The sequence below is a fragment of the Hibiscus syriacus genome, unplaced genomic scaffold (genome assembly GCF_006381635.1).
Source record: "Hibiscus syriacus cultivar Baekdansim isolate YM2019G1 unplaced genomic scaffold, ASM638163v2 tig00117010_pilon, whole genome shotgun sequence".
Lineage (NCBI taxonomy): Eukaryota > Viridiplantae > Streptophyta > Magnoliopsida > Malvales > Malvaceae > Hibiscus > Hibiscus syriacus.
Window position 1 is genome coordinate 272189 of NW_024063522.1, and position 24549 is coordinate 296737.

At 34.4% G+C, this 24549-nt stretch overlaps 2 protein-coding genes and 2 pseudogenes across 2 annotated transcripts; 2 read left to right on the top strand and 2 right to left on the bottom strand.

The window, feature by feature from the left end:
• Positions 1-4916: 4916 nt before the first annotated feature.
• Positions 4917-6140, bottom strand: LOC120195192 (annotated as a pseudogene).
• Positions 6141-10022: 3882 nt separating this feature from the next.
• On the top strand, positions 10023-10874 carry LOC120195210 (annotated as a pseudogene).
• A 3127-nt stretch (positions 10875-14001) lies between these two features.
• LOC120195211 lies at positions 14002-16784 on the bottom strand. The gene is made up of 4 exons (XM_039197286.1): positions 15563-16784; positions 14854-15272; positions 14403-14540; positions 14002-14295 (listed from the first exon to the last, which is right to left on the bottom strand). Exons 1-4 carry the CDS (start codon positions 16782-16784, stop codon positions 14107-14109), a joined length of 1968 nt encoding a protein of 655 aa, XP_039053217.1. The 3' UTR covers positions 14002-14106.
• Positions 16785-17899: 1115 nt separating this feature from the next.
• LOC120195196 (protein PHOSPHATE-INDUCED 1-like) lies at positions 17900-18869 on the top strand. The gene has a single exon (XM_039197279.1). It carries the CDS (start codon positions 17900-17902, stop codon positions 18842-18844), a length of 945 nt encoding a protein of 314 aa, XP_039053210.1. The 3' UTR covers positions 18845-18869.
• The last annotated feature ends 5680 nt before the right edge of the window (positions 18870-24549 follow it).

The following is a 24549-nucleotide window of genomic DNA, read 5'->3' on the forward strand; positions in this document are numbered from 1 at the left end:
ATACCACTGAGGTGTCGGTGCCATGCAATTAAAGTCTTTAGGTTCATGCAAGTATCGATACTAGTGGGGTACCTATACCTAGTAGATCCTACTTGGTCTTGGGTATTGTTTTAGTTGTTTATCAAATCCAAAAAATCAAATCAACAAATATTATTATGAAGAATTTAATGTTGCACTTTTAGAATCAACTCAAAAATATCATAACACGTATAATTAAACTAAAATATATGTCATGCTTTGAAAAATCTAATACACCACCATTATTCTCCATTATTCAGCATCGAAGAAACTACATTGAAAATCCATAACTTCTTAATTATGTATAGGTAGTTTACGCAAATCGAAAATGTCAACTTCATTGTAGTTACTTGCGACAAGTTTTGCCAAAATTCTCAGTCGTTCAACACCCATTTTTTGAGTCTACACAATAAATTTATGTCATTCAATATCACATAATAATTAAACAAAACTACATGGTATAATTTACCGTGAAACTAATCTTTGACCAATAGCCTTTCTTTTGGCTTCTATATACTTCAATATGTACATGGCACATCATTTCTGAATCCAATATCAAATAAATAATTTATACAAAGAAAAACATAGTCCAAAAAATAGTATATTTAATATTAAATGTAAATGATGTACGCATTTGGTTGCTTTGGTAATCCAAGAAAATGGATTGAAAATTCTGAATTTTTTTAAATAATATACCCAAATGAGCATGACTCTCACAAATACGCGGAGCTTTACTCAATTGTTACAATAAGTCAAAATTTATAAATTTATATTTGAAACTACATGAATTATATTACAACAACAACAACAACAAAACCCAATTCCCATATGCAATGGGGTAAGGGGGAGGTAGGGTAGTAGGTTGCCCCTAACGCCAGGTTGAGAGTAGCTTCCGTAGAAGACCTCCGGCAGTTAGAAAATTAAAAATATAGATAAAATACAATGCATGTATAAATAAATACAAAAATACATAGTTGAACAGTATTCATATGCAGTTATTAATATCATTAATATCATATGCGCGTTGTAATGGGCAGTATCCTGCAAAAAAAATCCCTGCGAAAAAAATCTCTGTATATAGACAGAAACTCCAGTAGCGGCCCTCCACTTTAGCCATCCCGCCTTATACGTGTGTAACGTCATCATCTACACCCCCATCTTTATGTATCATAGACCCTAGGTACTTGAAACAATTCTTTGAGGGGAGAACGTGTCTTCTATGCATACTTCTACATCTTCTTCGTTTTGGTCCCTACTGAAGTTTGAACATAAATACTCTGTCTTATCAATATTGATCCTTAAACCTTTTCTTCCAAAGCAGTCTTCCAAGTAGCCAATCTACTATTCAACTCAGATTTTGTTTCAGCAACTAGGACAATGTCGTCAGCGAAAAGTATACACCATGGTACACCGTCTGGTGTCGCACAAAGATGTCGTCCATAATCAAGGCGAAGATGTAAGGGCTAAGAGCCGACCCCTGGTGGAGTCCAATTTTCACTGGGAATGCCTCGGGTCGCCAACTGTAGTCCTGACGTATGTAGTAGATCTACAATACATATCACGAATCGCATAAAATAATAAAGAACTTACAATATTTTTTGCAATATTTTATGGACTTCATTAACGCCATCAAAACATACATATGTCCCTCCACAACATCGACAACTAATAAAAACCAGTAATTGTCAGCTTCATCATGTAAAGGCACATGTATATGTAAAATCACGTGAGGTAAAAATCACAGTCAACCACACACACGCAAATAACAAATTTTAAATATAAATATACATGTTTAACATGACTACTATCAATAGGCATAAAGTCCTTCCACTGGGTATGAAATTTGAAAAGGGTAGTATTCTTCCCATCTTCTAAGCATGTGTGACATTTTTCGGTAAGGATACTCTGAGACAAACAGTAAATATAAGTGTCAAGAAAGTATAAACTTTAAATTATTCGATCTTTATCCATAAATTATTTTTTACCTGAAAGGACAGGTAGATATAACTTCTTTCGTGTAGGAACTTCTCTCAAGTGTAAACCGTACACATACATATCGATAAACTATTAAATATTTGAAAACAATACAAACAGTTATATTTAAAACATACAAAATAATTAATATTGACCATGTATAACATTAAAAGATTTAAATTGTAATACCTAATTAGATAATCATATTTCTGGGATAACAGTACGAGCATTGGCGACGTCCAAATATTACCTTAGCCATGTCCAAATAATTACCTTAGCCATGTAAACAGTGTTGGATTTATCATTCCAAGTAGCAACATTCGTACAAATTATGCGTTCTTCAGGCGTTAAAAACGTAAAATATTGCATGTACCCATCACTTATCATACCAGTCTTTTTTGGCATATTCTGATAACAAATCACCTGCCTTATATTTATACTGCATGAAAAAACATAAAGCTTACTAACATTTTTACATCATTAAACTCAAACTTTAACATGAAATATAACCAATAAAGAATGATTTATACATACATTGGTATTCGCTTTAGATGTTCTAGCTCTTTTTTTCAATGTCGTATCTTTCAACTTCGAATCATTAGTAAAATATAACCGTGCAGTTGAACATCTCAAACTTGTTCTATTTTGTGACCCATTCATCTTTGACAAAGCCATAGGATCGTTAGACATTTTAGGCCCACACTACAACAAAATAGAGTTTTAGCGGCATTTTTTTAATCCTATAGCGGCGTTTTTAAGCGCCATTAAAAGCGCTTGCGGCGATTGGAAAAATGCCGCAAGAAGCACTGCTAAAGTTAGCGGCGTTTGAGAACCAAAAACGCCGCCATAGTTCAAGATCTATAGCGGCGTTTTTGGAACAAACGCCGCAAAAGGTCGATATCTATAGCAACGTTTTTAGAACAAACACTGCAAAAAGTCAAGATCTATAGCGGCGTTTATGGAATAAACGCCACAAAAGGTCGAGATCTATAGCGGCGTTTTTGGATACAAACGCCGCAAAAGGTCAGATCTATAGCGGCATTTTTAGAACAAACGTCGTAAAAGGCCAGATCTATAGCGGCGTTTCTGAACACAAACGCCGCAAAATATCATATCTATAGCAGTATTTTTGGATACAAACGCCGCTAATTACCATTCTTTAGCTAACTAAGATTAATTGATATTTTGCATATTTCATTTTTGCTATACATCACCCAAATTTAATATCATGTAACTTTATATAAATAACAACAACCATAAATTTTAACATTAAAATTAAATGTAATGTAGCTTTTATGTTTATTACTTCGAAAATATTGAGTTCAATTCAACATATGGAAAGAAAAATAAATTAGTATGCATATAATATAAGCTACAAATGCCATTTGTTGGATTCCTGACCTAAAAGCCATTCCAAATTTTCTTGGAGATTCAACTTCTGCAACTCCTCCCATTTTTCTTTGTCTGCAACCATTTTCAAGGCCATTTTCTGCAATGTTCTTGTGACAAGAAATGTTGCTTTAAGATTGGCACAAGCTTTATAGCAAGCTCTACTTTACAAGAAAGGAAACCATCTGCATCGATATCATTTATAAGAATTAGATCAATATTCAAATACAGTATAAGATGAAACAAATAACTTGTCTCCATAATTGTTCATTTTATCACAGTAAAAACAGATGAAAATCTTTTTACCTATGCCAACTCCTACTAGCACCAGCTGAAAATCCCAAGATGTTTCCAATAGCCATCCATAAACAACATATAACTTTAGAAGAATTGTGTTGATCAGGACCTGTCATACATCATTTTATCATGCATGATATTAAAGCACGCATAAAAACTAACATCATAATGTTACCATGTACATACTAGAAATTCTCTGTATTTCTTAAGAAAGAAGTTCACCTGATAGATCTGCCAAAAGGCACAAGCTGGTCCCTAAGAAAATGAAAATTCGTTATCCACACACACATACAACGGCAAATGAAAGGAAGAACAAATCATCATGGAAGGCTTACATGCACTGTATTGTTGGCAAGATCCAACATCCAGAATCCAATAACAAAGACAAAAGCCTCCCTTGTTGGAAAATATCATTCAAATTTTTCCTTTTTTTTGGGAGAGTGGGGGAGGGATTATAAGAGCTGAGAAGAAATCAAAGCAGGAATGAATACCTGCAATGCTCTGTTGTATCACCTAAAATGTATCTAACATCTGTAGAAAACCCGATTACTATCACCTAATGCAAAACTCACCTAATGCAAAAATTTAGTAGATATAAAACACAGTAACCTAGTATATAAGAATGAATTATGTAAGACTTTAATGCTTACAACAACAGAGATCATGAGTGATCCAGCAAGGATAAAAGGTTGTCTCCTTCCATACTTTGATGTCCATTTATCACTCCAAACACCAACACAAGGTTAAACATAAGATCAAAGTACAATAACCCAAAAAACTAAAATCCAGGTTAGATATGGTGACATACACTATTGAACTTAGATGAGTCAAGTTAATCTATTTTAGAAGCAAATGGATTAAAAATCAAATGAAGTTAGTATAAAACAATGAAATCAACAAATTCTAATATATGGGTAAATAGAAACAATAAAAGTGAAAGTCAAACCCCATCAAAGTTCAGTGGATAATTCTACTTCTCCTATGCTGATAATTTAAATTTTCCTTATGATAATAATAAGGAGGAGAAAGTGAAAGTCAAACCCCATCAAAGGACTTACTGAGGAAATCACCCAAGCTAAAGTTGTTGGAATCCGCCCATTTTTGGTAATTGACATCAAGCTTTTCAAGGGTGTCGAACCAGTCGAGGGAACCACCCACCGTGTAGTTCTTGTAAGAGACATCAGAAATCCCTACTAAAGTTGGTTATCAATATAAAATTGAAAATAAATTTTGCAAACTCACAGTACAAAGCTCTGTTTGATTCTAACAAGTGATATATTTAGTGATGAACTGGTGTAGCCTACCCCAGGCACACTGTATTTATTCCCGCAGACCAATCAGCCAGTCGACTCACTATAGTGGGTTAGTATAGACAAGATTTTGTTAAATACATTCGCTTCTCGAAATCGCTTGCCTTGCATGTCTCTTCAACATTTAATACTGTAAAATACACTTAGCTGAGAACTCAAAACAACTAAATCCAACTAAAATGAAAGATGATAACATAGTGCCAATTATTATCATCGAAAAAAAGAGTGAAACTTCAAGTAGCATATAACCAAAACTCAATCCAAAAGAAAAAAGAAGTGATTTGAAATAAAATTATGAATTGCATTTAATAATGGCACTCAACATACTTGTTATACCTGCTATTTATGAACATGTTTCCACATTACATGAACAGTTGATAACAACTATACTAGTAAAAGCATAATGAATGAAAATATTTAGTTAGTATTACAATTGATCATTCAATAATGGCTACAATATAAAAGTTGAAGTTGAGAAAACGAAACCATTACTACTCAAATCCGAGGAAAAAACATGACCCAATTCAAGCACAAAATTGGTATCCATTTTCTTCCTACAAGAGCCGAACATAATCTCATTCAAGCTAGAGGCCTCCTCACTCAAGCTCAGCCCTCCATTCCCCCTCTTACGCCTTGTTATCGGGACCTGAACAACCACAAAATGAATCACCCTCCCATATTCTTTCCCAAAAATGGGACTCATATGGAACAACATCCAAAACGGCATCCCTTCTTTGCGGTAATTCACCAAATTCACTTGAATACCCCTCTCTTCTCGAATCTCTTCTCTTGTCTCCATCATCGCCCTCCTATTAGTTTTGGAACCCTGAAATATATTCTCATTTTGAACGATTACTTCTTCCTGGGGATACCCCAACATTTTCAAGAAGTTTCGGCTTGCAAAAATGATTGGGTGGCCTGAAATCGAAGGATTCGTGATTGTGAAATTGTCGGACAATTTGTCGAGAGCTTCCTAGACCCATTCGAAATAACGGGAGTCGGAAGATTGTTGGATTAAACCCAATTTTGAATCCATGTTTAAGATTGGTACAACTATTGTTGTTTTTTGAGACCTGCGATTCTGGGATTCCCGATTGGAACCAATCCCATGTGGGTAGCAATATATTTTTAAAGACTTCGAAGAATTCCTAGATTAAAAAGGAAAAAAAAGTACCTTATTTACATGCAAATCATCACAAAAAATTGAGGTGAAAAAAGCAAAAAAATACCTCGCGATTAACAGCAAAAATGGGGCAATGTTTTTCGATAACGTCATGCCAAACAGTTCTAGACTGAAGACAGCTTTGCATTTGCAACCTTTTTTGTAGTGAGAATTTGTTTGAACGAAGCGCTGATAAGAAGAGCCCTCCATTGGAGAAGAAGCAACATATGGGTTTGACTAAACGGCGGGAATGAAAAAATAAGTGAAGGGGGAAAATGAAAAAGGGTTAAAGGGGTCTTAAAACTTTAAATTTGCGGCATTTGTAACACAAACGCCATTAAAATACGAGTTTTTCGTGGCGTTTGTATAAAAACGCCACTAAAGTACAAGTCTATAACGGCGTTTGTAAACAAAAACGCCACGAAAGAACGAGTCTTTAGCGGCGTTTGTAAAAAATGCCACTAAAGTACAAGTCTATAGCAGCGTTTATAAACAAAAACTCCACTAAAGTACGAGTCTATAGCGGCGTTTGAATAAAAACGCCACTAAAGTATGAGTTATAGCGGCGTTTTTATACAAACGCCACTACAATACGAGTTATAACAACGATTTTATAAAAAAAATGCCACTAAAGTATGAGTCTTAGAGGTGTTTGTATAAAAAACGCTCATAAAGTATGATTCTATAGCGGCGTTTGTGTAAAAATGCCACTATAGTACTAGTCTTTAGCGGCGTTTGTATACAAATGCCACTAAAGTAAGATCTTTTGCGGCATTTTTATACAAACGCCTCTAAAGTTAGATATTTTACGGCGTTTGTTCAAAAAACGCCGCTAAAAATGCCGCTATAAACCCATTTTGTTATAATGCCAATTTTTTTAACTATTAGAGTTTCCTTCAACGTAACTAATTGACTAGGAAATTGATTGAGACTAAATTGAAAGTTAAAAACCTCGACCAAAATTTTTGGACAACCATCACCATCAGTCTTGTAGTTGTATTCAGAGTTAACATTAAGTTTCCTTTTGCCACTACGTTCTAATGAGGGAGAAGGATAATCACAATTAATAAAAGGAGACAAACTTGGTTTTTTTAATACCACTCTTGATTTGATCATTCAATGGTGCAACACATACTCCTTGTTTCATGTATGATTTATTTTTAAAACTCTAATCTTTCAATGGAATGCTATGTAAATTCATCACTTCTGATCTATTATTTAAAGATCCTCATTTAATGATCGATTATGCATACCTTCTCCTTTTATTGAATCACCATCTTCTATTGAACTTTTAACATTACTCGGTGTTAATATTCTCACTAATTTCTCAAATTGGCCATTTAATTAAATTTTCAAATTGGCCATACATTATAGAAAATTCCTTTTCAATTTTTTGCACCGATTGAATGAGTGTCTCGAACTTGTGATAACTCAGAAAAGAAGTTCTAATCTTATCCTCATGAACAACTTTAGTTTTTTCCTATATGTATATAAAACAAATAAAAAATAAAATAATAATCTTAAAAAAATAAAAAGTATACAGACAAAACAAATACATCACAAGTATTAAAAATTCAGTTGCTTATAATGAATGTACCTTGTTCTTGGTCTTCTTCGAACTCATGTCGATATGACACTTACACTCAATCATCTTAACTTGTTTTGAGGGCGTTAAGTTTAGATCCATAATCTACTTAAAAAAATAAAGTATAAAGCTGAACGAAACGAATCAAGCCTATTGTATCGATACTCTACATGAGTTTATCGGTACACTAAGAGGAATTAAAAAAATAAAAGAATTATGGTATCAGTACACTACAGGTACCGATACACGGCTGCTCGAGTACTAGTACACATTGACAGTGTATCGGTATATCCTTTACGATTTGAAAATTGTGAATCAGGAATTGGATTGAAAAAAAATCAGTTTCAACGCAAAAATTAAGGTAAAATTGTTCTAATTAGGGTTCTAGGAAGGGAATTTTGGAAATCAACTAAGGAATTTGAGTTATAAAATTGAAAGAATTTAAAAATTAGGGTTAGATTTAAGGTTAGGGTTTAGGAAATATGTGATTGGGGAAAAAGAATGAGAGGATGAAGTCTCACACCGGCAACCACGACCACTGCCGGTCAGCCACCACCCTCCGGTGACGACTTGGACGAAACACCAAGTTTGAATCAAAATACGATTATTCTAGCTTACCTTAACGAGTTGGTTGCGCAAACGACAGTGAACGACGTCCACGTCGAGAGGGATGAACGATAACGATTCAATCAAAGGAGGAAGACGAAACTGGCGACAACAGCGGTGACAGTGGCGACGATGAGAAAATCACAACTTTTAATAGGAATAGGGTTTTGTAATTAGGGATTACTATTTCATCTAATTATACAAAAATATTTAAAAAAAACAATCTAATTAAAATTGTGATTTATTTAAAATTACAATTACATTTTTAACTAAAATATAATTATACATTAACTACCTTATAATTTTATCATTTTATAATTTAATTTATCGGTATTCATCGTTATTGGTGTTTATCGCCGCTCGTCGAGCGCACAAAAATCATCATTTCAATTATACATATCCGTTAGACGAATTCATGAAGAAGGTATTACGAGATTGAATTTGTATCACACACCACATTTCAAAGAGAGATAAACGTCAAAATATGAAAGATGAGTACATATATACTAATCACATAATAAAAGGTGTGAGATATCCTAAAATTTAAAAGCAATACTAACGATGAGCCCTGATGAGTCTGTCACTCTTTTTGAACACTATTAACGATGAACATTATTAATTTAAGGCATAATGCAAACAAATACCTCTAACGTTTGATATTATATGCATTTGTGCCCAAATCGTTTTTTTGGAGCAGTTGTGCCCAAAACATTTAAATCTGATTCAAAAGTCACCCCCATTGGATGGAAACCGTCAGTCAACTGACGGTCAACGGCTCTAGCTGACTAAGCAAGCACATGTGGATAGCAATGATGACGTGGCGTGTCTACATCACTAATATATGTTGACGTGGAATTGACACGTCAGCAATTTTTTTGTTTAAAAATTTAATTTCAATTAGAATTTTGCACCAATAAGAGAGTGACATGTGTCACTCTCCCATTGGCGTGTATTGGGAAGAACGAATAAAATGATACTATGTGCGTGGAAAGGGACTCAAACCTAGGGCAAGGGCATGAAATGGGATGGCCCTTGCCACCAGGCCAAGCATACTACTTGGTTATTTTGTGTAACAAAATCTTATTTAACTCTTAAAAATTAGTACTAGAATTATAATAATTTTAAATTAAAATTTATTTTAATTTTAAGTTGAATAATAAGCATTTTTATTTTAATAAAAATATATTAATAAAATAAAATTTAAAGATTGACCTATAGTGAAATTTTCCATAAGATTTTAATATCAAGTATTTTTTTGAATTCGAATCAAATTAATTTTTGTGATAATAGAAACAAATAAAATTAAAATCATGCTTTATTTCATCCTGTCATATTATCATCCCTAATTTAAACCAACATCAATTTAGAACCTAACTCATAATTTGAAGCTATTTTATACAAGAAATTCTTAAAATAACAAACAAAAGATTTTCAATGGAAGTAAGTAATCATATTATTTGGTTTAAATTAAATATTTTTCAATTAAATTAACAAAATTGTGAACTAAATATATAAAAGAAATTGATTAAACACACAAGATATCAAAATTAATATTAGGACTTTTTCAAAACTAAACTGCAAGAGCTAGGGCTCTATACCTGTTACCAATACCCTATAAGTAAGCAAAATTGAACAAGTGAATGCATGAAAGTGAACACGCTTTTGATGCTACAACAGATTGATGGAAAATTTCTTCATACTATCATCATTCATCGTCGTTTCACTCTCCCTTGTAATTTCAAAAGCTGAATCAAAATCACGCCTGATCGACCACCTCTTCGCCTTTCAATCCTAATCGAAATCGGGGGTCATCCATTTGGACGATCAATCTGTCTTCAAATTTTTAACGTCGCCGGAACCCCAGCCCCTTACTCTATGCTCATCTTCTTCGACGCCATTCAACTCCACGATAAATCCGACCTTAGCCTCTGCGATCTCAGCCAAGAGTTTACCATCGTCGCCTTTTCCGTCATTGCCAACCACAACTCGGCCAGCCCCAAGCTCTTCTTCTGCGACACCGAGTTCCGCGAATCCAAATCTTCTTTCAACCTCCTCGACGTCAATTCCCTTCCCAACCTCCACCTCGTTGGCCCCACCGCCAAATCACTGAAAGACGACTCAGAATGAATGCAACAGGCCGGTTTCACTCGATTCACTGAATCACTCGTCGATTTCATCGAGTCTAAAACTAAACTCACCGTGGGTCCCATCCATCGTTCGAAAACTCAAACCGACATCATCCTCGGGTTTTTACTGATCTAGTTCGTGTTCACTGCTAGAAAGATATTCAGCGGCGAAATCGTGCTACACAATCCTAGGATTTGGCTTTCGGGAGCCATTTTTTTATTTCTTCAGCATTTCGGGGGCAATGCATACCATATTAATTAGGATGTCGATGTTCTTGATGGACAGGGACGATCTAGACAAATTGATATTCTTCTACTGAGGAACAAGAGTACAGCTTGGGTTTAGGGGAAAAATCAGTTTGAAGATGCCTATAAGATATTTGAAACACGTATTTTATTTTGTTTAATTAAACTGAATATTTATTATGGGTTAAATAAGATTTTGTTACTTAAAATAACAAAGTAATATTTGGCCTGGTGGCAAGGGCCATCACATTTCATGCCTTTTCCCTAGGTTTGAATCCTCTTCCATGCAAATAAGAGTATTTTTTTTTTTGTTCTTGCCAATACGCACCAATGGGAGAGTGACAATGTCACTGTCTTATTGGTGCAAAATTCTAATTGAAATTAAATTTTTAAACAAAAATATTGTTGACGTATCAATTCCACGTCAGCATATATTTGTGACGTGGACACGCCACGTCATCATCATTGTCCACTGTGCTTGCTTAGTAAGCTGGAGCCGTTGACCGTCAGTTGACTGACGGTTTTCATCCAACGGGGGTGACTTTTGAATCAGATTTAAACGTTATGGGTACAACTGCTCCAAAAAAACGATTTGGGCACAAATGCATATAATGTCAAACGTTAGGGGTATTTGTTTGCATTATACCTTAATTTAATTTATAAAATTTTAAAATTTTAAAAGACTCAACATATAATTATAATTTAGTTAAAAAAAATTATTCAAAATATACCTTTGACCACCTAACTATTGCCTTTTCATTTTGATCACCATTTTTTAAATTTGTCAATCGACTCACTCAACTATTTAAATACATTCAATTAAGCCACTTGCCGTTAATATTTAACGGAGAAGATGATGTGGAAGTTAAAATATTTGATATAATCACATTTGATCATTGTTACTTATATATTCTATCAATTTGGTCCTAATTTTAATAAATTAAAATAAATTTAACCCTCAAATCAAATGGTATCATTTGTCACTGGTACCAAGTGTAATGATATGTGTCACCATCCAATTTGATGATTAAATTTATTTTAACTTAATATATATTTTTTACCAATCAGAGGGTGACACGTGTCACCCTCAAGAGGAAATAAAATTTTGGGCACTTAAATGATACCCAGGGAATTAAACATGGGTTCCTCAATTGAAGAAGTAAGGCTCAATCATTGAGCCAAAATAGTTAATTAATTTAAATTTGATTACATATATTATTTATGTTGTATATTAGTGTAAACTTAAATTCTGAATATTTCATATATCTTAATTTAAATTCACATATCAAATTAATTTTATATCTTAACATTAAAAATATATTTTATTTTTATATTAATTTAAATATATTTTATTCTTGTCTTACCCTAAAAATATATTTTATTCTTATTTTAACTTAAAAATATATTTTAATCTTTATCTTAATTTAAAAAATATATTTTATTCTTATATTAACTTATTACATAAATTAAAATAAATTATACCAAATATTAATTTTAAAATCAATTGAAATAAATTTGATCATCCAAACGGATGGTGACACATGTCATTACACTTGGCGCCGATGACACATGAGACCATTTGATTTGAGGGTTGAGTTTATTTTAATTTATTTAAAATGTACCAAATTGATAAAATATATAAGTAACAATAACCAAATGTGTAATTATACCAAATATTTTAAATGTTAGATCAAATTTTTTTTTAAATATTAACGAGAAGTGTCTTTATTAAATGTATTTAAACAATTGATTGATCTTATTAACATAATTTTAAAATGGTAGTCAAAATGAAAAGGGACAATAGTTAGATGATCAATGGTATAATTTACCCTTTATTTTAGATAATTTACCTTTAAATTTTTAACTAATTTATAATTATACATTGAACCTTTAAAATTTTATTTTTTTATAAATTAAATTAATGATATTTATCGTTAATAATATTCATTAATGTTAAAATTTCCCTATAATATATGTATCACACGAATAAATAAAATAATTTAAAAAAGTTAAGAACAAAATCTTCTGATCAAATGAATTTTTCAAAATTCAAATTTGAGTTCGCTATCACAATATCCATCAATTTTTCGGCATTTTATTAATGTCGTATGGTAGGGAGAAATTGACATTTTCCGCAAGTAATGCAACGTTAGGTTGGTAGAGTGAGGCCGGCCCTAAAATGTAGCAGCCAAGTAAACTTGTTCTTTCGTTTTCTCATCTGCTTTCCTTATTTACGGGTCAAAAACAGAGTAATAGCTTTAGATTAATTTTTTAAATCGGATTTTATTTTAATCTTCACGTATTATTTGAAATATTTAAAGCATACATTTTATTGCTGAATTTAATAAATCATTTTTTATTATTTAAATATTTGTTGGATTATTACGTGATCAGTGGGTAAAATTTTATTTTTATAAATCATCTTAATTTAATATCACATGTCTGAATATTGACGAATGACACATACAACACGTTAATGTCATTTGTGGAGATAAAAAACACTTTATTACCAGTATATCAAATAAGTTCCTACATTAATTTAAGGTTATTAATTGTTATTCAATAATCCATTGAGGCAGTAGGCGAGGGCAGTTCTGTATTATAGAATTAAGTTTTCATTGTCAAGGTTACGAAATAATAAGTATCTTAATATTAGGGGTGTTCATATGAGTATTTCTATTTTTTTAATATTTGAAAGGTTGAATATATGAAATTTTCGTATAATAAAAATTCAACTTATGTCTCGGTCCACTAAAATAGAGTACCCAAAAATTTGGATACTCACATTTTTTTCCAATTAAATTTCGAGTGATTTAAAGAAAAATTTAAACTATGCGAAGAAAGAGGAGTGAAATACGGACATTTTGATATCAATTTTGTTGTGAAAGATGATTGATGATGGACGATGATTGACTGTCGACTGCTACCGAAAAACTAAAATAGCAAAAATTGAACTATTTAAAAGTTTACTAACAAGATTGATACACCTCTAATATTTAGTGTCTAAAATGACGTCGTCTTAATCATCAATATTCACGTCAAGACGATGTCGTTTTGTCTATGTCAGAACACTATTTGAACTTTAGTGATTTAGTGGCATATTCTGATAACAAATCACCTGCCTTATATTTATACTGCATGAAAAACATAACTCTTACGAAACATTTTTACTGCATTAAACTCAAACTTTAACATGAAATATAACCAATAAAAAATGGTAAATAAAAAATGGTTTATACATACATGGGTGTTCTCTTTAGATGTTCTAGCTCTTTTTTTCAATGCCCCGATGTCAACAGCCTCGTTATAAAACTCATTTCCACACCAAGGACACAAGGTAACCTGATGTCTGCCAGCTATTTTAGGCAACGGTGGCAAAACATCCTTTCCATGCTAAACACAGGAATCAAACTTTAATGCCATCTCTGAATTGTATGATGGTACCTTGGAGTTTACTGAACGAGGACTCGGTTGAGCAGTCATAAAACTATATTCCATATGTTCTAAGTTTTCAGATCGCAGCCCTCCAAAACCTGGTTCATTGCTGCACTTCCCTCTAGTGTTGAACATTTCACTTCCACCCTGTCCATTACAAAAATATTCAGTCAAATTTGGTTAAGCAAACTACAACTAATTCATTTTAAGCATTTGTTTACTTTCAGTACAGCCTCTCAATCATTTAATGATACCTTGGAATTTCCTGAACAAGAACTTGATTGAGCAGTCAGAAAATTATATTCCATATGTTCTATGCTATCTGATTGCAGACCATCAAAAGCTGATGCACTGCTGCACTTTCCACTAATGTCAAACATTTCACTTTCACCCTATCAATTACAAGAATATAGCACTGTCAAAATTCTTTAATGAAACTAGCACTAATTTTTTGAAAAGCTGCACCTAGTGGGCAAAAATAAATTATTTACTTGTACTGAGAACATCTGCGATCAGCCGTAACCTTTAATACCATTAAGTTAAAAACTTAAAATTTAATAACCACATCTTGAAAAGAACTAGAAATAAACATAACATACAACACTTGACACCTATATCATACTTTTTTCTGAGAAAAATAACAGTTTCATGCTTTTTTGCGTTATAGTACAACTTATAGGAGAGAATGAGAGATCAAATCTGTACCTTATGTGACATCCAGTCATATGCAGGGTAATAACCAGATGATGGCAACAGCTGAGTTGAGGTATCAGCCAAACCACTCAGCAGAACATTTCCTTCATTACTTTTCCATGTGAGCCCAGTCATGGAATCCTCAATAGGCCGGGCATGATTGGAATAGCCGATCATTATTTCATTAGTCCTTGCATTTTTAAAACCCAGTAACCTAGACCCATTATGAGCTGTGCCTGCATGAACCATGTTCAAATTATTTGCAACATGTGTTTGTTCACCACTCGATAGGCCAAAGAAATTCCCAAAAGGATCTTTATTTTGCTTTGGTTCATGAACAGCACCACTGCTAATACCAGGTACATTATTTTTACCTGCAATTTTCTCCCTACTTCCAGAAAAATGAGGGGAACAACTTCCCTGCATGCTGCCTGTCAAAGCAAATGGTCCTGGTCTAGAATAAGCATTTCCAAAAAAAAAGCTTCCCCCTTTGTGTTTGGGCTCCTCTATTGTAAAGAGAGAAACTTTGTTCATACTATTTTCATAGTTACTGTTTTGCTGATTAGCATATTGTTGATAGAGAATGCTCTAAGATCCTTTATCCTGTTTATAATCTGGGGTGCAGGTAGATGTTTTCTTATATGAAGATGGACCAAATTGACTATCTTTTGTCTTTTCATGCTTTTGTTTGCACCCACACCACTGTCATGCCTGTTCGCACCTTGAATTAATCCTCTAGAATTTTGGCCTTCATCAAGTTCGGACATCTCTACTGTCCGGCTAAAGACCTTAAATGCATTATTGTCAAAAGGAAATATTTGCTCCCTTCCATGTGAAGCAAGCAAGACAGTTTCACTTTTATCTTGTGAGGGTTTCTTTGAAGGGATACGGCTTTGGAAAGAAACAGTAGGGCCAATATTTGCAGACTCATTGACCATAATAGATGCCGGATCATCTAATGTACCAGAGACTAGAATCGAATTATTGTTGATGACACATGTTTGGTCTTCTTTGGACGAAGTTAAACCACATCCAGAACCTCTTTCATGAGCAGAATCTATTGTCACAGAAGCCCCTTTCAAATGATCTACGAAATTGACTCTTTTTTTGTTGCCGGAAGAAATGAGTGGATAACCTTCACTATAATTTTCCTGCTTGGAATCCAACCTTATGCTAGTATCAGCACAACCAGTTTTTCGATCATCCCTTGTAGCTTTATCCTTCAAATCAGCTTCCATCCCTTTCAAAAAGCTAGGAAAATGTCTATCCTCAATATTTTCTTCAGTAAACATATTTCCCTTAGAATTTGGAGGAAGGAAACTGGTGCCTGAAGCACACTCTCTCTTCTTCTCCTCCACTGGAATGGGAAATCCAACATCTATTTTACATGAAGGTTGGGAAATCCCTTCTTTGTCAGCAGTAAACAAGACATTTTCAGAACCCAAAGAAACATTAAGATCAGCAGCAGCAGCATTGACATCTCCTTTATTATCAGCTGCAGAATAGAATTTACTTTGTTTATCACAATTTTTCTCACCTAACACTCTTTCATTGCTATTAACCTTATCCTGTTCATCATGAGACAATAAATTGCATTCATGATTGTCATCAGTAAATGTTTGAACCAGAGGATTTTCATTAGATTCACTGCAGCGAATACCGGGTCCTATTTCGTTGTTGCGAGCGGAATTTAATGGCTGAATGATGTTTTGCTCTCCAGCAGAACCTTCAACTTTCTTCATATTGTTTTCTATGTGGATCACAAGATGGCTACTGTAGCAAATCCTTTCTTCAAATAGTTCATGACAAAACTGGCACTCGTATTTTCCATTTTTGTTTCTCACCTCCACATTAGTTAAGGTACCATGTGCCGAACTCATTGCTGATCCTTTGTGAGATGATAACAGGTGGCATATAAAATCGTCTTGCAAATTGAAAGTCATGGTGCATTTGTGGCATTTTATTATTTTAGTCCTCTGTACTTCCCTTGGACTCCCCATTTTTTGTAAGGGATAGGAGTGTAAACGAGTCGAGTCGAGTCGAGTCGAGTTCGAGTATTGCTAAGCTCGACTCGACTCGAAAACTCTGAAATGGAGTTCGACTAGACTCGAAAACTCGCGAGCTTAAAATTTTTAAGCTCGACTCGAACGCAAAATCTTGAACTGAAGCTCGTGAGTAGCTCGAAAAGACTCGAAATGAAAAAAAAAATCTTAAACTTAACAAGATTAAATCCTCAAACTCGAACTTGAACATTAAATACAGGAAAGTCTTATTGTATTTTTTTTTAAAAAAAATCAACACATAAATGTTAATATTATTAATATTTTATTTTAAAAAAATAAAATCTTAATATATTATATTTTCGAGCTGTTCACGAGTTTTTCGAGTTGAGCTCGAGTTCGAGTCAAGTCCATTCGATCCGAATATTTATCTAGCCTTGACCGAGTCAATCTCAAATAACTCGCGATATGTCTCGTCTCATTTATAGCTCTTGTAAGGAGTTCGCTTCTCGTTTTCAGAAGATCTATATGTAGTTGGCAACTGTGGACGACATTTAACGTTCTCATCAACAACTGCATAATCAAGTGGAGATGAGACATCCAAGATTATTGGAACAATCCCATGTGTGGTCGGAGTATAAGTTATAACACTATACAGAGGTCCAGTCATATATAGCTCAGTTTCACCTCTCTGAACAAACCCACAGAAATATCTGCGAAAGGAGGAATGAAAGGAGGACATTCTACCATGTATGTAGAGAGAATACTGGAAGGAGGAATAAAAATGCAAACTCTAAAATAGACAAACTTACATAAACTAAAATTTACACAAATTATATATTAAATATTTTTTATTTTTTTAATATGATAAAATACTATGACGTTCTGAACTTTACCCTGGACTACCCGAGGGAGGCAAATAAGAACCTCTGAATACATTTCTTATACTGCCCACCACACATTAATTATAATTTTCACCCCTATAAATACATTTTCCTCCTTTTCGTTCTCTTCATCCCCAACCCCACAAATCATTTCATCGTTCGATACATTGGATCATGGCTTCTTTTGAAACTTTCAACGTTGTTTTCTTCCTCCTTTTCTTTCTCTCTTTGATTCTTTTCAATACAGAGGCAAGGTCCGCCACAAGGACGCTTACCACGTCGTCCGGGCAGCCTATGCCATTCCAATACCACGATGGCCCTCTTTTATCCGGCAAAATCTCCGTTAATATCATTTGGTACGGCAAATTCAAGCCTTTTCAACGTGCCATCATATCTGATTTCATCGTTTCCCTTTCATCTTCCAACCCTCCTCAACCCTCGGTGGGCAAATGGTGGAAATCCATTGAAAAATACTATCATCTCACCAAGAAATATCATCCCCTTGTCCTTTCATTGGGTACAGAAATCTCTGATGAGAAATACTCCTTCGGAAAGTCATTAAATAATCAGCAAATCCTGCAATTAGCATCAAAAGGTCCTCAGAAGAATGCTATTAACGTCGTCTTGACATCGGCTGACGTTGCCGTCGAAGGGTTCTGTTCGAGGTGCGGAACCCATGGTTCAGGTTTGGGTTCTGGTTCAAGCCAGGGTTATAAGTTTACTTACATCTGGGTCGGCAACTCGGACACGCAGTGCCCAGGTCAATGCGCTTGGCCATTCCACCGTCCCACCCACGGACCGCAGTTCCCACCTTTGGTCGCACCGAACAACGATGTGGGTCTCGATGGAATGGTGATCAATCTAGCTAGCTTCTTGGCCGGGACTGCCACGAATCCGTTTGGAAATGGTTATTATCAGGGCCCGAAAGAGGCGCCACTGGAGGCTGCTTCTGCCTGCCCTGGGATATATGGTAAAGGAGCTTATCCGGGCTATTCCGGAGACCTTCTAGTGGACCGGAACACCGGAGCTAGCTACAATGCAAACGGTGTTAATGGCAGAAAATACTTGCTCCCTGCTTTGGTTGAGCCCACAACCTCGGCTTGTTTTACTTTGGCTTAAAACAAATACTCATACAACATGCAAACATGTCAGTGCATAGAAAACTCTAAAGATACAATCTGTATATCATATAGTTTTGTTTTCTTTTATTATATCATTTAATTTTTTAGAAATGAATAAAAGATTTTCACCTAAATTATCATTTATTTTTAGTCCAGTATTTTCTCCCACTCTCGTTATTAAATATATTGGTGGAATGTTTTAACTGTTAAGGTTGTTCATCTTGTTTATTCTAAAGAAGTTTTTAGTTTTATTAAAAAAAATAAAAAATATTCAAATTATAATGAAGATTTACAACCATAACCATAAACTAAACACATAACATAAATATTGTTATACAATCAATAATACAATAAACTAGTTACTTAAATATCACACAAGGTCCATTACAAGGAAAATGTTAAAAAACCTTACCAAATAAACTCGAACAAAAGGTTGATACGAACATAATTGATTACATCGATGAACGAACCACATAAGGAAATCAAGTTATTGGAAGATCACCGATAAAAGCACAAATCAGTGTCAAATGACTTGAACAAACTATCAACGAACGTAAATTGTATATCCAAATTCAATCTGATGGTCCAAAACAGAGAAGATGATGATACATGCATCACAAGGCTCACATCAAAGGAAGAAGTAATAACTCTTCCAAATGATCCACTCGTCCAAGCTTTGGAAAAGAAGATCAGAACAGCAGCAGACTTGCGACGACTTTTTGAATGGGATCCTGATCTTATTTGGTCAACATGTCTTCTGGAGATAAAACCGTCTGTCTCTTATCTTTCCAACGGTTCTTGAATCGTATCAATGCGATATCGGGAACTCAAGATATATCCATTTTACTGAAGACGGTGCATGCAGAAAATCTTATACGGGATTTTGTAAATATTACGAATTTTCAATATTTTTATTGATTATTTGTAATATAACTTAATATAGGATGATGCAGTACCTTTTAGGATTAGATTTATTATTTTATTAGGAATTAAGGTTGGGTTAAAATATTATCTTTAGTTATTATTATTTTATTAGGAATTAGAGTTAAGACATGTTTAGTTTATTATTATTTTATTCATTAGTTATCTAAGGCCATTAGAACTCAACCCCTATATAAAGGAGGCTTCATTCAACTTTGTAATTGAAGATTTCTTTGATTAATAATACAACGAGAGTTCATTTTTGCAAGTGTTGATTGCCTTGTGCCTTCGAAGCTTCTTCTCCTTGAGTTCTTTCAAGTTCTTGTGAGGGAAATTAATCTTCACACTCCAATTTGCCTTTTCATCGCGACTAGGAGGGTTGGTTAGAGCCACATTATCGTGTTTGCCTTTTCATTGCGACTAGGAGGGCTCGATAGGACACTTATCCATCTATTTTCCACAAATCCATCCTCACCATCATCATCTTTACCGTTCACCTTCATAAGGGAGATCTTTTGATTTCTTGGTTATCTTATTTTATTTTCAATTTCTTTATCTATTGTTTATCTTGTTCTAATATTGTTTCTTATATTGTTTTCAGCACCTCAAAGAAACCCTAAAAGAACCCTAGCTATTACCGCCACCTTCTCTATTCATTCATCATTGTTCTTCATCGAGTCTAGAGCTTTCTAGGTTTGATTCTTTAATAAGAGCAACGTTCATTAACCCGCCACCGCTTCCCTATCAATTGGTATCAGATTTGGGCTGACTTTTGGAAAGAAGCAAGCAATCTTACTTGTTCTTGCACACAAAACCGTCAAAGTACCCCAACAGAGCTAGTTCAGAGAAGATTCATCGTTTCAGGTTATTTCTATTTAATTTTAATTTAGATTCAAATCCTTCTTGTTAGTTTGTTTTTTTTTTCAAAAAAACAAAAAAAAGAGGCTAAAAACAAAAAAAACAAAAAAGCCAAAATTTCAAAAAAAAAATTGCAAACGAAGGTATTTAGGTCTGATTTTCTTCATATATCATACTCATCTTAAGTGTAATCTCTAGTCCAAAATTCACTTCAATCAGAGTTTATTAGAGCCTTCAAATACATCATTCAAGTTTTATCGGCAGATTCGGTCTAGAATATTGTCGAATTTCTTGAAAATTCTACAGGAGGAATTTTGTGCTGAAAATGTCCAGATTGAAACTCCATATAGTGGATATCATTCACACAAAAAATCATAATTTTTGGAGATCAAGAACAACTTCGAACAAAGCGATCAAGAAAAACAGATTGTTTGAGGACTCACCGTTCAACAGAGTCTACTGGATACTACTGAAGGTATTTGGTTCTGAAATTTTACAGGTGGTTTCTTGACGCATCGAAAGACATTCAAGAATTTTTCCAGAATTTTTGGATACCAGTAACCCCCTCAAAAACGTTGTTTAAGTTGATCCAGCGTTTTCTAGGTTTTCTGGTTTGGTCCTTTTTTTTCTTTGACTCTTAGTGCTTTAGGTTCTTTTGTTTTTTCCTGTTATTGTTCTTTTGCATTATCTAACACATTATCTTCCTTCTGTTAGTAGGACTAAAGAGTTTTCATACTTCTTCCTTCTTTGCATTCTCGTTCTCTTGGAGTCTAACCTTTGTTTGGCCTCTTAGAGCTTTTAGGTTTTTCTTATCGCCTTTGCTAGTAATTAAACTCCGATACGAACTGTGAAAGACTACTTGGTAAAGTGAGTTTTAAAGAGTACAAGATCGGCTTACTTGCCTCTCGTTGTGTTACTTTCTTGGAGTGACTTGTGAGGTTTCTTGCTTTGTTGAATTTTCTTTCTTTTTATTTTTATTTTACTTTAAAATTTTCTTTCGAGTGTTATGATTTCAGGATGTGTGACAATAACATTAAGACACTTACGACTATCTTAGCCGCACTTGCACGACTCACGACTCAAGTTGAAAGATTTGATAAACTTACCAATACCGTGAGAGAACGACAAGAACCACAATTGGATCTATCAAACCAGAATCCAAGACTAAACAATGCTAAACTTTTGGTACCCAGGCGAGAACAACCACGTTTCCAAGCACCCGAACTCTTTGCAAAACCAAAGTTCATGATCCCGTCTTTCAAAGGAGACAACGATCCGGATAGGTACATCGATTGGGAAGGAAAAGTTGATCTCATATTCGCATACCATGACTACCCCCAAGCTAAACAAGTTCCCCTCATCACCATGCAATTCGAAGGATATGCTCGAACTTGGTGGATGCAAACAAGGAAAAAGATCCAGAATTTCCAAATTCCAACAATCACTTCTTGGACCGACCTCAAACAAACCATGAGGAAGCGATTCCTACCGACACATTATACACGAGAAGTTAAACTACGACTACACCGACTTCGACAAGGTAGAAGTTCAGTTGAAGACTACTACAAGGAGATGCAGTCCTTACTCAATAGGGCTAACATAACCGAAAAAGAAGAGGTCACCGTGTCAAGATTCATCGTCGGCTTGAACTCAAACATCACTGATCTTCTTGACCTCCATGGGTATGAAAACCTTGAAGATACACTAAAGAAAGCAATGACAATCGAAATACAAATCCAAAGGAGATTCCGAGAACATTACCAAGGTACTTCATCCTCTTACCAAGGTAATCCTTCAAATCCTTCCTCATCTTCTGCTCCATCTTCTCTGAAAAAACCAAGAGATGACAAACCTGACAAGGAGAAAGAACGACCAGCAAAGAATGACACACTTCCAGCCCCTAAAGATCAAATGATAATTTGTGAGGAGGTAGGGAAAGCAAAAAAAGAAAAAGCTGAGAAAGATGCAAAAGAAAAAGAGGTCACTAGTTACAAAAGCCAAAAGAATAATGACCCATGGGAGGTGAGTGAACCTAATTGTGAGAAGAAAAGAGTGACTCAAAATCTATGTGTGAGCACAAAAGAATTGATAGAGAACCTTCTTTACAAACATCCTTCCATCCTTGTTCGCTTTAGAGAATCAATTGTTTCGATTTCTAACATTAACAAGGATTTGCCTAGTGTGTTTTCATCTTTGTTACAGGATTTTCAAGAAGAATTATGTGATCCACCTGACGGATTACCACTGGAAGAAGGAAAACAACACCAAACCAATCTAATTCAAGGTTCCATCATACCTCGTCAAACATACAATCTCGAAGAAACCAAAGAGTTAAATTTGTTACAAAAAGGCTACATCCATGAAAGCCTTAGTCGTAACGTCATCTTAATGATGAAACATGACTTGAACAACTCCACATGCTTTATAGTTCATGCACAGGGAATCCATGTAAATGATGAAGTAAAAGCAACACGAGACTGGCCCACACCATCTTCTATCGCCAAGAGTTGTCAAATAGTGCTAGGTGACCCTCCTGACGGGTTACCACCTGAAAGCCCTAATCACTATGCTATATCAATGAAGAGTCATGATTTACAAGAGTCCAAAGGTAAGTATTTTATTACTCATTTTAATGACATTGTAACATACTTCTTCTCCTTCTTACAAGGTAAGGCTCGTGAAGTTGTCATCCATACTAAACACAACTCCTTTAAGTGCGTAACATACCGAGGTAAGCAAAACACAGTAGACGATACACTACCACGAAGGTATACTCTTACCTATCAAACTCATACTACTATTCCGAGAATTGAACATATCAAAGATTTATATCACGATAACTCTGATATTTTTTATATTTCTACCCATACTTTTAAAAGTGCTTTTAATGAGCTTTATCTTGTATATGAGTTTCCTTGCCAACTAAACAGGTTCTACAGTCCACAAAGCTTCTCCCAGGAATCATTAATTCATGAACCACACTTAGGAGACTTAAGAGATTACTTTAACAAACCAGTTGACATGGTTTTTAAACACTCATTCTCGCCACACATTAATAAAACCATGGAGAAATTATCTGAAATAATCATACAGAAAGCCAACAGTGGCCGGCGCCATGTTGAAATTCAACCAAAACATCAGATTACAAGACTTGTATGCAAAAGAGGATTTCAAGACTACAAGAAATCAGTTCCTACAAAGAAGAAACCTCGACTGAAACGCATAAAGACACATCACATTGATCCTGGTAAATGTTTCACAAGTTTTCCTTTCAACACATCTAAGTCTCTTTCTCTTGGATTTTCAGATTCGAGGACGAATCCTTTTGAGGAGTGGGGGAATGATACATGCACCAGATTCCATAATACATGCTTCTTTGGACTAATATTTATACTCGAACCTATTAGAAGAACAAAGTCTCGAAGATTCAAAGCATATCTATTCGGTAAGTATAATGTGAATGAATCATTAAACGATTCTAATGTTGCTCCCTTTAATGTTTCAGATTCGAGGTTGAATCTTTTTGAAGAAAGGGAGGATGATATATGCATCACAAGGCTCACATCAAAGGAAGAAGTAATAACTCTTCCAAATGATCCACTCGTCCAAGCTTTGGAAAAGAAGATCAGAACAGCAGCAGACTTGCGACGACTTTTTGAATGGGATCCTGATCTTATTTGGTCAACATGTCTTCTGGAGATAAAACCGTCTGTCCCTTATATTTCCAACAGTTCTTGAATCGCATCAATCCGATATCGAGAACTCACGATATATCCATTTTACTGAAGACGGTGCATGCAGAAAATCTTATACGGGATTAATACGGGATTTTGTAAATATTACGAATTTTCAATAGTTTTATTGATTATTTGTAATATAACTTAATATAGGATGATGCATTATCTTTTAGGATTAGATTTATTA

What these genes read in the sequence shown, in the direction of transcription:
- LOC120195211 (XM_039197286.1), bottom strand. Translation starts at nt 16,784, where the DNA reads ATGACTTTCAATTTGCAAGACGATTTTATATGCCACCTGTTATCATCT. An exon ending in TTCTAGAGGATTAATTCAAG is followed by an intron (nt 15,273 to 15,562) that starts GTGCGAACAGGC and finishes TTGCTTTGACAG; the next exon opens with GCAGCATGCAGGGAAGTTGT. An exon ending in ATGACTGGATGTCACATAAG is followed by an intron (nt 14,541 to 14,853) that starts GTACAGATTTGA and finishes TGTAATTGATAG; the next exon opens with GGTGAAAGTGAAATGTTTGA.
- LOC120195196 (XM_039197279.1), top strand. Translation starts at nt 17,900, where the DNA reads ATGGCTTCTTTTGAAACTTTCAACGTTGTTTTCTTCCTCCTTTTCTTT.